Here is a 14,376-nt window from a genome sequence, read left to right as displayed (position 1 = left end):
TGCAACTTATAGGTTGAGTTCCCATTAATATAACACTGAGTATTATCTCTGTGATATCTGTTCTTTTAGAAATATCATGCAGCTGAAGTGCATTAACGCCTCCTACTAAACTAGGATCCTCTCAGTTACAGGTCAGCGTCTGATGAGGCATTTGATATCACACAATGTCATTACAAGGACCCCAGCCTATACACTCGTGATGAAGCACCAACCACTTGGGGGGTGGGCTTCCTGGTAATACAATACCACATTCAAAACCACAACCATGCATACCTTCAACCAAAAACCCGGAGTTGGTGTCAATTTTCCCTTCTATTCAAATGTGAAGGAATCAGGCAGACCTTAAACCTGTGATTAAGACTGCAATGTCACTAGGCCTCTTAGAGGAACACAGGCAGGTAGAAATGTGTCAGAGAGACTGGATGAAAGAGAGACAGAGGGAGAGAGATAGAGAAGTGGGAAGTTTGATGATTCACAGTGTGCGTCAGACGATGGGACTGACTACAAGTCTGGCGGCACGAGGGAACATTTTAATCCTCTACTTACCCATACACACACACACACACACACACACACTCTTGCTGTTTATGGCATTTATTTTGATGATGAGTGAATATATAGTTGCAGTAGCACACGCTAATATGTGTTTACTCAGAAGAGAAACATCAAACATGTAACAATAAATAAGCAAGTCATAATCTTTCTGTTTTTCACTCTCTTTTTATTTCCTTAATCCCGTTCCTTCCCTCTCCTCTCCATTTCCCCATCTTTCTCCTTTTTCGTTGTCTAGTCGCTCTCTCGTCTTGATACAAAAACACTTTCCATTCAGCCCATCCCTCTCTCACCCTGATACACTCCTCTGTCTTACTTCACTTGTCAGCCGTATCGATCAGTTCAGTTCTTACAGGATTTACATACAGAGCTCACCCAGTTGTTTGTAATGATCTGGCATGGGTTTGTGCATGTATGAGAAAATGGAGAAATGGAGAAACTGCGAGGTTGACAGACTTTGACAAGCTTGCTAGCTTAAATATTGATTCTCTGTGCTCATTTCGGTGCATTTGTCTTTTTCCCTTTAGAATTCTATCCACTGTGGGCTCACAATTCGACTTGCGGACACTCAGGGCTGTGCGAGTATTGAGGCCTCTCAAACTGGTGTCCGGTATTCCCAGTAAGTCGATATTCTTCATCTGAGAAAAATTTGAAAAAGGCTATCTTCACCTTTACCTTGAACCACATCTTTGTCGTTGCTTAACAATTGAGAAAGCGAACATTGTGCAGAACATCTTTAAATTTTATTTGGGGATCAAAATAGCATGGAGAAGCATTTTGTGTCAAGGTTTTATGCAGCTTCTGTGTTGCTCTGCATAATGCAACAACAAAAGTGGTACTTCTGTGCACACTCTGCTCATTTTTTAAATGTTATAGTGGCAGTAATGTTCCAGCACTACTGCCACAGCAGTGTTATTAATAGCCTGTTCTCCACTATGGGCTTGAACAGGCATACCAGGGCTTACTCATCATAAAAGTCACTTGGGTTTCTATGAAAAGCCAATTAGAGCATCACACCAGTAGGTGCTACAATATATATGTTTATGGTTTATTTCTATTTATTATAAGTTTAATGATTGGGTATAAATGTGTAATTAGGATATTCAAGTATTTCTTTACAGAAAGGTAGCATAACTGCAAACTAATTGAAATTAGTTTTAGGATAAAGAGAGCGGATAGATTAAACTGAAATGTATAAAATGATTCTTCATAAAATCTTAATACTTTATACCTGTGTGCTTTAGGCTTACAGGTGGTGCTCAAATCCATCATGAAGGCCATGATTCCTCTGCTGCAAATTGGCCTGCTGCTCTTCTTTGCCATCCTCATGTTCGCCATCATCGGCCTCGAGTTCTACATGGGCAAATTCCACAAAACCTGCTTCGACAACATAACAAGTAAAGGATTTTGTGTTTACACTTTGGCAATAATTCAGTCGGGATTAAATTGCTCCAAGTTTTCCTCAGAGAAGAGTGCACCTGTTCACGCTGAGGCAGACTTTAAATAGTTGCACTGCTAAAATTAGAACTTAAAATAGTACATTTTTGGTATACTGTGCAGTTTCTGCAGATGTAGCCTCATTCAACATCTGAAGTATTTGACGTTTTCTCAAGAGGGATTTAAAATTATTAAATACATTTGCGAGTACATGGAATTTGCTCATACTTGTTTTATCCCACTTTTACGCATGTTTAGAAGAGATCCGGGAAGAGTTTCCATGTGGGGTAGAGCTTCCATCTCGGCTGTGTCCAGAGGACACCGTTTGTAGAGAGTACTGGCTGGGACCAAACTACGGCATCACCCAGTTTGACAACATTCTGTTTGCTATTCTCACCGTTTTCCAGTGTATCACCATGGAGGGCTGGACTGACCTGCTCTACTATGTATGTCAAGCTGAACAGCATTTGCAACACTAGTACACATTCAGTGACCAACATTTTGGCCACACCAGTGCAACCAGGAAAGCAGAGGATGTCTATGTAAAGGTGTTAAATTTAGCAAGGCAAAAATAAAAGATTTAATAAAGAAGGTCTTGTTCAAGAGAAAAAAAAATGCTACAGCATGCTAAAATTCCACAAACCTGCTCTTATCATGTTTGCCTGTTAATTCATCTTAGAAAAAAAATACAGTATCAGTGTATTTTGCTATCTGGTGATCATGGGAAAAAAAATATTTCTGTCATATTTTGTGGCTGTTTTTTACGGATTAAACCTTCACATTAGCTAAAATATCTATAACAAAACAGCAAACAAAAAGATCTAATGAAGTGCACCTTAGGTTAGCTTTCATGCTTGTCAGACTTATTTTTAAACAAACTCCTGTTAACAAGCTGGAGTAAAATGTAAATTTTACTCCAGTTTGTTAACAGGAGTATTTTCACTCAAAGCCATTTGAGAGTGCGTTCTCTAATCAAGTACAAAAATTAGACTGTTAAAACCTTCAACAATTTCACCTGTGCAAACTGCTTATCTACCTATTAAATGAGTACTAACAATGCCATCACTCATGTCCAAGACTGAATTGTTCCCTGCTGTCAGGGGCAACGGTTGCTGTGGACACCAGAGGCAGATGAGGGTCTTTGATTGTTACTGTAGTCATCTGTTTTTCCCATCTCCTTTCCCTCTCCGTCCACCCAGTTCTTTTACCTTTCTTCCTCTGTCCTTTCCTTTCTCCCCTTATTCCTGCTTGTCTTCCTGCGTTCTGTCGATCTCCCTCTGTGTCTCTCTCCTTCTGTCCCTCCTTCCCGGTGCTGCTTTATATTTAAAAAGGCCTGTTCAGCCCAAGTTATTCTTGCAGCTGCTCGGGAGGGGAGCAATAAAAGTTTAATGGTAGAAAAAGGGTCTGCGGTACATTGGGTACACAGCGGCGATGCCGGCTTACATGCAGGAAGAAGGAAAGATGGAGGAGACTGGAAGGAAAAGGGAGGGAGGCTATGAGAAAGAGAGCTCGAAACAGAAAAGAAAAGCCCGGGTCTCAAGTTGGGATTGATAAAATCACTGTAAAGGTTGTTCAGTGACAGTGAGGAGATGGCTATGGAGAAAGGAATGAAGAAAAGGTTAAACTAGCATTGAGATAGATAAGGGAGTGATGAAAAGGCAGATGGAGGGCGTTCTTAAGGGGTTCCATAGGAGGAGGGGAGACAAAACAATAAGAACTGAATAAAGAATGATAATGAAAGAATGGTCTGTAAGGGAGGATGGTAGGGACCGAGAGCGAGAGAGCAAAGCATTTGTTATACATTATTTACTCTCTCGGAGCAGCTAAATAGAGTGGCAGATACGCATTTACTTACTGAGATGACTTAAAGCAAAATCATGTCATGCCTGCTTTTGTTTATGTTTCCATAAGTTGTAGACAGCAGTTTAAAGCACATTGTTTCCACTCTTTAATGACAACGTCAAAGAATAAGTCACTAGGATAGCAGTAGGTTATTTTTAATTAGGCTATATAAAGCATATTATATCTTTAACTTGGTGGTGGTGCATATATATGTACATGAACGTACCTCAATGTGACAAAGCAGGGAGGTAGAGAATGAATTTTGATGCCTTCAGCTTTCAGCAAATCAATATGTATATATAGCTACAGCTGCTCAGTTTTTCAGGTGTACCCACTTTGCTGATTTAAATGAATGAAAAATTCAACCTTTGATTCAAATTAACTGAAAAGTTCGTCTTATTAATATTAACCTTTGTTAAACTCACATTTATAAACCATTATCTAACATTAACTGGTTTCTTTTAATTCACTTTGTATCAAATACTCAAGTAAAGAGCAAAACATTGATTCCTGATTAATTATGTTTGTGTGTGTGTGTGCGCGCGCGTGTGTCCTCACGTGTGTTTCCAGAGCAACGATGCCTCAGGGAGTGCATGGAACTGGATGTACTTCATCCCCCTCATCATCATCGGCTCTTTCTTTATGCTCAACCTGGTGCTGGGTGTGTTGTCGGGGTAAGTTTATGTGCATGTGTAAATATATAAAAAGAAACAGTCCCAACGTGCTTTACAGAGGTCTCAGGTGATGATGTGATGTGCAGGGTATATACTTGTGTCATGTGTGTGTCTGCAGCGAGTTCGCCAAAGAGAGAGAGCGTGTGGAGAACAGGAGTGAGTTTCTGAAGCTCCGAAGACAGCAGCAGATTGAAAGGGAACTTAACGGTTACCTGGAGTGGATCTGTAAAGCTGGTATGTATGACTGAGTGCATGCCTGGCAACATTTGACCATATAAAAACACCTGACATGTATTACAGTGTAATACATGTATTACAGTGTAATACATGTCAGATGTCACAGCAAATTTCTGCTTAGATATTAACACTCAAACCACTGGAAATTCAGAAGACTTAATATATATTCAGCTGTAAGTTTGAAGACCAGCTTGTGTGATGCTGGAATGAAAGTAAACCATCACTTTTTCCCGGAACGTCAAAGTAAACACTTAAAAAATGAGGCCAAAAATCCCTTTTTGTGGATTTTATCATAAAAGCAGTCACAGTAAACATGAGTTATAATGTGACATTATCACAATCACTTGCACAACAGTTGTTATTCAGGGAAGAAGGATCCATATTACATTGTATTTTATAGTTATAGCTGAATACACACTGACACCTTAGCACTGACAAGTTTTGGTTTGTTCTTATTCAAAAGTTTCCCATTGCAGCTGCTCTATATGGTTGTGCTTTCTTTTTGCCATTTTTTTCAATGTCATTTACCTTTAACATAACACATATCCAGTAAAGCAGTGACACAAATTTAATGGAACTTATAACACATATTATATCTTGAATATCTTACAGATTACAGACCCTTGGATAGAGAGTTTTGTCCACCTCTCCGGCCTGGTAGCTATCTGTTGAAGGCAGGAAATGTGAGAGAAAATAAGAGTAAAAGAGGGTCAAATCGAATAAAGGGGCAGATAAAGGGGACAGAGCTTTGATCTTCCTGAAAAGACAAATTTTACATAAAAACACAGAAGCTAATAAAACAAAAGAGGGACTACTGAGTGAAACAGAGACTATGATTTAAAAAGATGTATGAAGATGTTGTGGAACTTACACATAAATGTATAATATATTCACATTTTTGCTTGTGTGTTTTGTAGAAGAGGTCATCTTGGCGGATGATGAGAATGAAAATGAATATGATGGTATCAATTTCCTTTTTCTTTTCGAATGTAACATATAAATATGCATAAATGAATAGCTGAACTGTTGTGTTGTGGGTAAATGTATAAATATATTTGTACTGTATAACAGGTTCTCGTAGGAGAGCCACAAAGAACCACAAAAGCAAAGCTGAGCTTCTAAATTCAGAGGAAGGGGAGGGAGACCTGGGAGTAGGTAAGATGTGTTGTGTTTCTCTCTCTCTGTCTGTCTACCACACACACACACACACAACAAAGCCATTTTACATCCCCTCAGAGAACACTGCATTTACTTGTTTTGTTTTTTTCTGCAAAAGCTCCCAAACCCTACACATTTCTACCACAGCTCTTAACCTAAACCTAACTCCATGATAATCTTGCTTTAAAACACACTTATTTCCCATTATGACTGTAAAAAGGAATTTATATCCCCACATTAAGAGTAGCACACAGGAGAAACAGACCCACAGTCAAAGGCAAATCGCAGGTACACAGAGATGCTATCTTATCTTGCATATCAGCATTACCTGACCCTCCTCTCCATCCCTCTCCCGCCCTTCCCTCTCCTTTCTCCCTCTCTGCTGCTCTGCACTCCTAATGTTACATTTTCACTGTCCCCGAGCCCCTCATCTTTTTTTCCCCTATCTTTAACTTGCCCTTGTCATCTCATTCCCGTTTCTCCGCTCAAACCATTTTTTCAGCACAGTCATTCTAGGCACTTCTCTAAGATTCTGAAAGCAAACTTTTTTTCTTCATTCTTTAGAGCAATAATGGACATGGTGCAACCTAGAAATTCAAAATTGATAAGGCAGCTTTGATCATGTGCTACCTTTAAGTGAATTATACATCAATTTGTTCTTAAAAAGCAGATTCAGTGCCGAAAGGTTGATTGAATTGTAGTGTTCCAGCAAATAGGAGGTCCATCGATATAGTTGACTCTACTTTAGTAACTGTCCACTATAAAAGAATAATGCATTCTTTTACTCTCCTAATAATTTACAGAAATAATGGGATGGGATCTTTTGCCTGTATTAAAAAAAAATACAGGCAAAAGATAGCATTAACATTTTAGTGCCAGTGATTGTGTCGCCTTTTTGGTCACTCATTGACTTCTTTTCATTTATGTCACAGTGCAGCTGTTGATACACGATGTGCCTCATTTATCCTTTTTGAATGGTAGGTTCACCGTTTGCTCGTGCCAGCTTGAAGAGCTCCAAGCTGGAGGGATCGACTTTCAAGCGGCGGGAGCGGCGGTTTCGCTTCTTTATCCGTCATGTTGTTAAGTCCCAGGGCTTCTACTGGACCGTGCTGTGTTTGGTGGGCCTCAACACGCTGTGTGTGGCTGTTGTGCACTACGACCAGCCTGAACCACTTTCAGATTTTCTATGTGAGTAGGAGGTGAATGCTTGCATACTTAGTGCAAGTATGGGCCGATTATCTCCGCAAATGCACAAATACTTTCATCACAGATTATTGGAAAAGGAGTGGGTGAGCAAATTCTTCATTAATGTGGCTAAATCCATGAAAGAGCTGACCCAGTCGTTTAACACAAGCGCATCCAAGCACACACAGTTTTCCTTTCATGCAGACTAAGTCTTTTTCAAAAATGGTTCTGGGACGAATACACACACAGAGACTCGCTCAGGTTTTCACCCTCATCTCTTTTTGTGTTCTTCCCTCTGTGCAGATTTTGCCGAATTCATCTTCCTGGGAATATTCTTGACAGAGATGTTTGTAAAACTGTACGGCCTGGGCAGACAGGCCTACCTCAACTCCTCCTTCAACTGCTTCGACTGCATTGTGAGCCCTTCTCAGTCCACACCCAATAAGAAAATAACACAATGTACAAACTCATAAGCGGGTCTATAGACGGACTTTACACCTGTGGGATGAAAACAATAGATGAAAAAAACCTCTGCTATAGACTTTACACAAACACAAATGTGCCATACTGCATGCTGATGTCTGTAGATTATTTGCTCAGTATGATAAATAACTATCTATAATTGCATATGCTTACATTTATATTAGGTGATATGTGGTAGCATATTTGAAGTCCTTTGGTCCATCATCCAACCGGGCACATCGTTTGGCATCAGTGTGCTACGAGCTCTCAGGTTATTGAGGATCTTCAAAGTCACCAAGTGAGTCACTTGTAATACAGTAATGATCATACATTAAAATAAAGGACATGGTATTATCATCATTTCCATGTGTCTGTTTCCCAGGTACTGGGCGTCTTTGCGTAACCTCGTCGTGTCTCTGCTCAATTCCATGAAGTCCATCATCAGCTTGCTCTTCCTGCTCTTCCTCTTCATAGTCGTCTTTGCGCTGCTGGGCATGCAGCTCTTCGGAGGACAGTCAGTGTCTCTCTCCTTCCCCTTTAACAGCCATGATTTAATTTTCTGCTAACCTATTGGTTTTTGCTAATTGCCAGTTGACCTAAGGCAGTTTTTCAGAGCGCTGGTTTTTCAGACAAACATTTGTTGTGCTTGCCTCTGGCTCTCTCAGTCGTTCTCTCTATGCTCACTGTTTTCTCAGCTCCTATTATATATATATATATTTTTTTCATTCTTTCACTGCTAGGTTTAATTTTGAAAGTGGCACCCCTCCAACCAACTTCGATACATTTCCCGCAGCAATAATGACGGTGTTCCAGGTAAGCAGAGGAGAGCGATGTACTGTAAAAGGAGAAAAGGGGAGGGAGAGGCTAGTGGAGGGAGAAAAAGCCGCAAAATCGAAGACAAAGCTGGATTAAAGCTAAACGCTGAAAGGACTAAAGAGGATTTGCGCACGAGGAAGTGATATAAAATGTAAAATGCTACTCTAGAACCCTTAAAGATTATTAGGTGGGAGCATAATTCTGCTAAAACATGTTCAAATATTTAAGTAGTGTGTAGAAAAGGGTGAGTCTGTTCTTTGATTATAGCATTTTGAGCAAATATGTGGATGTGAGAGTGCTCGTCATAGCATCGTCTGAATATTTGTGTATGTTTGCCAGATCCTGACCGGCGAGGACTGGAATATGGTGATGTATGATGGCATCAAATCTCAGGGTGGAGTCAACAAGGGCATGGCCTTCTCCGTCTTCTTCATTGTACTCACGCTTTTTGGCAACTGTATCCCTTGACAGTGACATTGCAGATAAGCCTACATGCATGCGCAGCTCTCAGATATTTAGAGTGGAGACATTTGTAGATGTATTTTACACATTTTTACTTTACTCACAGTAAAAAGTCATACAAAGGTTAAATGCAGATTTTTTTTACAGTTTTCTTTAGGACAGCCTCAAAGGTGGAATAGTTAGAATGCTTCTTTCTACCTATTGCTGTTTGCTGTTGTTTTGTAGTTGCTGTTACTCTGAATAGAAGTGCTACTTTTTTTCTTAGCCTGACTTCCTTTAATCTTTTTTTTTGGCATATCGACATTGAAGCAATTAGTCTTGCATTGAAACATCGAGACATTGCACAGAAACCATCCGACAAACAACCTGCATGATGGTCTGCCTGAGAAGCTCAATTCACTGCAGGGGCCAGGCGCTCTCCAACGGTCACTTGCAAGAGCTTCAGTCAGTGTTGTATTTACTGTTTTATTCACTGACAACCTGTTCTTTGGCACAGCTGACAAAAGATCAAAGTGAGAACGTGTAAGAAAAAGAACAATCTCTGAGAAATAGTCATGCTTCTTTTATTCATGCTGGACTGAGGGCAGAGTCAGCTCTTCATCTTCAGCTACAGAGTCATATTATGTACAATCTCAGTTCTTCAAAGGTTTTGAAGCAGTGGACAAACCCATATATAACATGGAAAACATATTAAATGTTAAAACTGGGACATTTTACTGCTTTATAAAAAAAATACTGGCTTGTTTTGAATTTGAAGGTGGCAACATGTCTCAAAAAAGTTGGGATGGGGCAACAAAAGGCTGGAAAAGCAAGTGGTCTAAAAAGAAACACCTCAAGGAGTTTGCACCCAGTTAGGTTCACTGGCAACAGGTCAGTAACATAATTGGGTGTAAAAAGAACATGTGAGAGAGAGAGAGTCTCTCAGAAATAAAGATGGGCAGAGGTTCACCAATCTGCAAAAACACTGTCAACAAATTGCAGAACAGTATTAGAAAACTTTTCCTGTAATAATGCAAAATTTTGAGTGCTTTGAATATCTGATCATATGCAGTGCATAATATCATGAAATACAGAATCCAGAGGAATCTCTGTGCACAAGGGACATGTTATGTAGCGCTGTGTGGAAACACAGGGAAGCACATAGCAGACAGGGATGATGTGACAACAAGCGGAGGAATACAGAGAACCTAAATGCACACAGGATCATGAGAGGAAGGGAAACAGCAGGGAGCACCGCTGGAATTAATACAGCCTAACAGGACAGGGAAGCAAAACCGAACACAGAGAACACAGGATGAGAGACTGTCAGAATAAGACAGGAAGTACGATAACACTTGACACTGGGAAGCAGACTAACTAAGGAGACAGAAAAGGAACACCGAACAGGAGAGGCATGGAAACAGAACCTAAAGACCAGATGTCAAAACTAAGACCAGAAACTACAAATATAACACAAATAAGAAAAACAACTAAAAGAACCAGAACCAGGAATATATACATTGAATCTTCGAATATTAAATAACCTGAAATGGATGCTCGCCTTCAGGTGGCACTGCATTGAAAACAGACAGAATTCTGTGATTCTGTCAATCATTGCATGGGCTTGGGAACACTTCTAGAAATCCCTTTCTTTGCCACGCAGGTTAAACCTCTGTCAGGCACAATCTAGATTGCTAGCATTTTGTCAGTAATTAAAATAGTATATTTTCTCAGGTTAAACATTTGATATTTTCTTTGATATACTGTGAATAAAATATGGGTTTTATTCGATTTTCAAACCACTGCATTCTGTTTTTATCTACATTTTGTACAACGTCCCAATTTTTCTGGAATTGGGATTATAATACCAAAGTGACTGTCAACACGGAGATGTCACTGTCATAATCCTAATTGAGATTCTGATAAATCCACTGTCCTGGCATATACTGATACAGACCTGTGTTGTCATCTGTAAGTCGAACCACACACTGTTAAGGGATCTGTATCAAGGATGATACTGTAGCAATAATGATACGCTGCAATCCAATACATCAACTTGCCAAGAGGTACATTATAATATAAGTGGCTTAGCCAATTATTTTATCTACATTTTGTATTCTCTTGCACAAACAATCTCCCAGATGCTGGATTGCTTTTAACTCTGTGTTCAGACACTCTGCTGAATGTGTTCTTGGCCATCGCTGTGGACAATCTGGCCAACGCACAGGAACTGACCAAGGTATAGTACAGTCTAATATGAGTGCAGTTTCTTACACTAACACATTAACCACGAGTTATCCTCCTCTAATCAATGAACTTCTTCTGCTTCCCTCATGTGAATTTTTCCTGCCTTTATCATATTTGGGTTTTGATTTATTTTCTAATCCACATTTGCAGGATGAACAGGAAGAAGAGGAAGCTGCCAATCAGAAGATTGCCCTGCAGAAAGCCAAGGAAGTGGCTGAAGTTAGCCCACTATCTGCTGCAAACCTCTCCATTGCAGCGTGAGTCTCTGTCTCTATTACTTTTGTGTCACCATCTGGGAGTCTAGTACTTATGTCGGACTCAGCACTTTGGGAAGTGGACGGTATAGCACAGTTGAGTGTTTGAAGTCAGGAAAACCGTCAGTGAACCATAATCTGTTCAAGTTTGGATTCTTAAAACATCACTTCATCACCTTATGAACGTGTGGTGATGTTGGTGATTGCAAATAGTCTTTCATCACAATGAGCTTTATTGACTAATTACCCTTCAAAAGTACACAGCCACACTTTTTTCTTAGAATTACAATATATTCATCGATCAAATAGCATCTTCCAAACTGACTTTTTTCTGTTTCAATATAAAATTTAAAGTTCATGAATGTAAAAATTCTCTGTATATTTTGCCATTTTGTCATCATAGTGGAATAAATCATGTCTTCATCTATCTGGCAAGGAAAGGAAATTGGGGATAGCCTAAACACACATATACTTGCTTCTCGTCCTTCTCTCTGTCATCTCTTTCTTCTCCTTTACTTTTCATCTTAGTCTTTGATCCCTTTTCTCTGTACACACAAGGCTCTGTACTTTCACATCTGGTAAAGTTCACACACTTTGTTCTCAGATACAAATACGTGCATGAAAATACGTTCAGCACAACACAGGAGTACCATGTTTGTTTTTAAATACCATACATAATAGCACAGTCGTGTCCTTAGCAGTTTGGTGTGTGAGACTGTGCTCACTCATTGTCACTCGCAGGTACAATGAACAAACATGCCCTAGAGTTTTAGCTCAATACACTCACACGTACATATGCTTATTAACATTTCCATCATTTTATGAATCGCTTAGGTTCTTGTTACTGTTTGTGCCGTGTAGTGTGCTTCACTATGAAGTGACCATCTGTGTCTGTGTAATCAGTTTAATTTACTTGGAATTATGATATAAATATGTCTTATTTTCACTACAGTTTATGTGTATCTGTCTGTATGTGTGTATGTGTGTGGATGTATGTGAGTGTGTGAGAAAAGAAGTTTTCAGGTAATGTCGGTTTGGTATAGTATCCAGCATTTCTTCTCTAGGTTACCATGGTTTTTTGTCCAAATTTATCCAGAAAAACAACCTTCACAAACCATGCTGCCTAATTGCTTGAATCTTTTGAAAGCAGACTGTAGGACAGAGGTTTACCATAGAGTCTCGGTTAAGCTTTAAGCATTGTAGGGCTGCAGATTGCCTTACGTTCTACTGTGCCTGTGTAAATCCAAATCCCTAATTTCTGTGGTGCAAATAAAAGAAAGAGAGAGATAGAGACAGAAAGACATTTAAATTCAAGAGGAGATCGTCCCTGTTTTCCCAAGGAGGGATTTTAAACTTGGGGACATCAGTGGTGCATGAAGAATCTCTTAAGAAGATATGGCAGACTCAGAGAAAACTACGTAAAACCAAGGCAACACAAGTCCAGTTTGTACTCTCAAAAGGAAATTGCTCTCTCTTAAACAGCCATGCATTCTAAACAGAGTGCAAAGACACTTTAGGAAGTATTATTCTAATGATAGTGAATAATTTTTTTTAAAAGTTTCAGCACTGTGTTTTTAATAAGCTTAAAGAAGCCTTTGGAAACAATAAAAATCATATTAAATTAGGTTGTCCTTATAGATTTGGTCCTTTAAATTATTAGCGTGCTATTTTGTGTTAGGAAGAGGATCATGCACAAATTCTGAATTCAGAAATAAATTCATGACCAAAATGTATCTACTTTTTTAAGTGCCCCTAACCCTCTTTAAGACAAAGCAGAGCATTTCATATTTAAAATGTTTATTTTTAAATCTTACTGTAAGCTTTTCAGGGTTTATCAGTTTTCAGTACAGGTAAAAAATATGCAGATATTACATGTTTTATTAAAATTTTAAAACATGTTGTCATAATGCCAGTGTATGTTGTCATGTAGGATATACCCACAGGACCATATTTTGGTAAGTATTTTTTTAATGTAGCAGCTTCAGTGGAAAAAGAGAGTGAAGGGTAAACATGTGCAGTACATTATAAAGAAGTAAAACTGATCAGCGCACAACAGCAGCACTTGGGAAGGGAAAATGAGTGATAGAAGAAAATGGATTTTGTTGAGTGTGTGTATGTGTCTTTTGTGTCTGTGTGTACGAAGGGTTGCATTCCAAAATGCTTAAATTTTTGACAAAAAATATTCTAAGATTCGCTTCCATTTTTGGATTTCAGGATTATAGTTTACTTTTTTAGTAGTTTAGACATGTAACACTTTTGTTGTGGATAGCGATAATTTTTTTTAGAGTTGGCACTTTGTGTTTTTTTTCCTTTCTTTTAAAAAAATAAATGGATAGCCCATTTTGGAATGAAATCCTCCTTCTGTTCTTTTGTGTCATCTCACTCACCAGCTGTTTCCCTCCTCAGCAACAAAGTACACAGTGAGTGTCACAACGCTTCTGACCCCTTTCTGGACTGGTATTTATTTATTTGTTTATTCATTTATGACTTCCTTCTGTTTATTGACTTTACAACCATTCCTTGCTTTTTTCATGTTTTAGATCTCTATCCTTTTCTTGGCCCTTTGTTCGTAACATCTGTTTTTTTCAAAATTATTGTACATATCTGGCTTATTTTTTTTTTTTTTTTTAGCTTTTTCTTTATGTTGGCTTATTTTTTAAAGTACTGTTTCTGTTGCCTACGGCTGTTGCTTTATTGTCATTGACTGTTGGCCCTGAGAGAAAAGTAAGTTAAAGTTGATAGAAATTTTGGAGGGTAAGAAAGGAGGTGGTCACTGACAGTTTGGGGGTGTTTTTTTATCTCATCTTTTTGCAAAAACAAGAAATCAGTTATTCTAACTAATATAAACCATTCAATTCAGCTCAATGGCTATTTTTGCTCTGCACAAAATCTGTCCATTAAATTGTATGTACTTTAGCATGGGATGATTAGTTGTGTATAATTTGAACAAATTCGGACCTCGCCTCAGTGTTATCCTCCACACTGTTTCCCACGTGGTTTACCAAAATAGGGCCATCCTGCCTTGTGCTTCGGCAAGCTGTGCAGATACCCAAAGCCCTGTTCTGTTAAGA

The 14,376-nt window shown here is 38.9% G+C and overlaps 1 protein-coding gene across 8 annotated transcripts in view; it reads left to right on the top strand.

The window, feature by feature from the left end:
- The window catches only part of cacna1aa (calcium channel, voltage-dependent, P/Q type, alpha 1A subunit, a), a 101,798-nt gene that overhangs the window by 28,505 nt on the left and 58,917 nt on the right, over positions 1–14,376 (top strand). For 5 of the 8 annotated variants that reach the window (XM_012921101.3, XM_076883095.1, XM_076883094.1 and 2 more), the window contains exons 4-19: positions 1,080–1,171; positions 1,797–1,949; positions 2,248–2,435; positions 4,402–4,505; positions 4,624–4,739; positions 5,660–5,704; positions 5,814–5,897; positions 6,882–7,088; positions 7,389–7,501; positions 7,733–7,845; positions 7,930–8,061; positions 8,288–8,360; positions 8,703–8,820; positions 10,976–11,043; positions 11,202–11,308; positions 13,712–13,762. In XM_012921101.3, coding sequence (XP_012776555.1) covers positions 1,080–1,171; positions 1,797–1,949; positions 2,248–2,435; positions 4,402–4,505; positions 4,624–4,739; positions 5,660–5,704; positions 5,814–5,897; positions 6,882–7,088; positions 7,389–7,501; positions 7,733–7,845; positions 7,930–8,061; positions 8,288–8,360; positions 8,703–8,820; positions 10,976–11,043; positions 11,202–11,308; positions 13,712–13,762 — 1,764 coding nt within the window. The remainder of the gene's footprint in view (positions 1–1,079; positions 1,172–1,796; positions 1,950–2,247; positions 2,436–4,401; positions 4,506–4,623; positions 4,740–5,659; positions 5,705–5,813; positions 5,898–6,881; positions 7,089–7,388; positions 7,502–7,732; positions 7,846–7,929; positions 8,062–8,287; positions 8,361–8,702; positions 8,821–10,975; positions 11,044–11,201; positions 11,309–13,711; positions 13,763–14,376) is intronic. The other 3 variants (XM_012921102.3, XM_012921103.3, XM_076883096.1) reach the window with 1 other exon arrangement.

Source organism: Maylandia zebra, linkage group LG4 (assembly GCF_041146795.1).
Source record: "Maylandia zebra isolate NMK-2024a linkage group LG4, Mzebra_GT3a, whole genome shotgun sequence".
In the NCBI taxonomy this organism is placed as follows: domain Eukaryota; kingdom Metazoa; phylum Chordata; class Actinopteri; order Cichliformes; family Cichlidae; genus Maylandia; species Maylandia zebra.
Note: the sequence above shows the minus strand (reverse complement) of the source record. Positions and strands in the feature narration are given on the sequence as shown.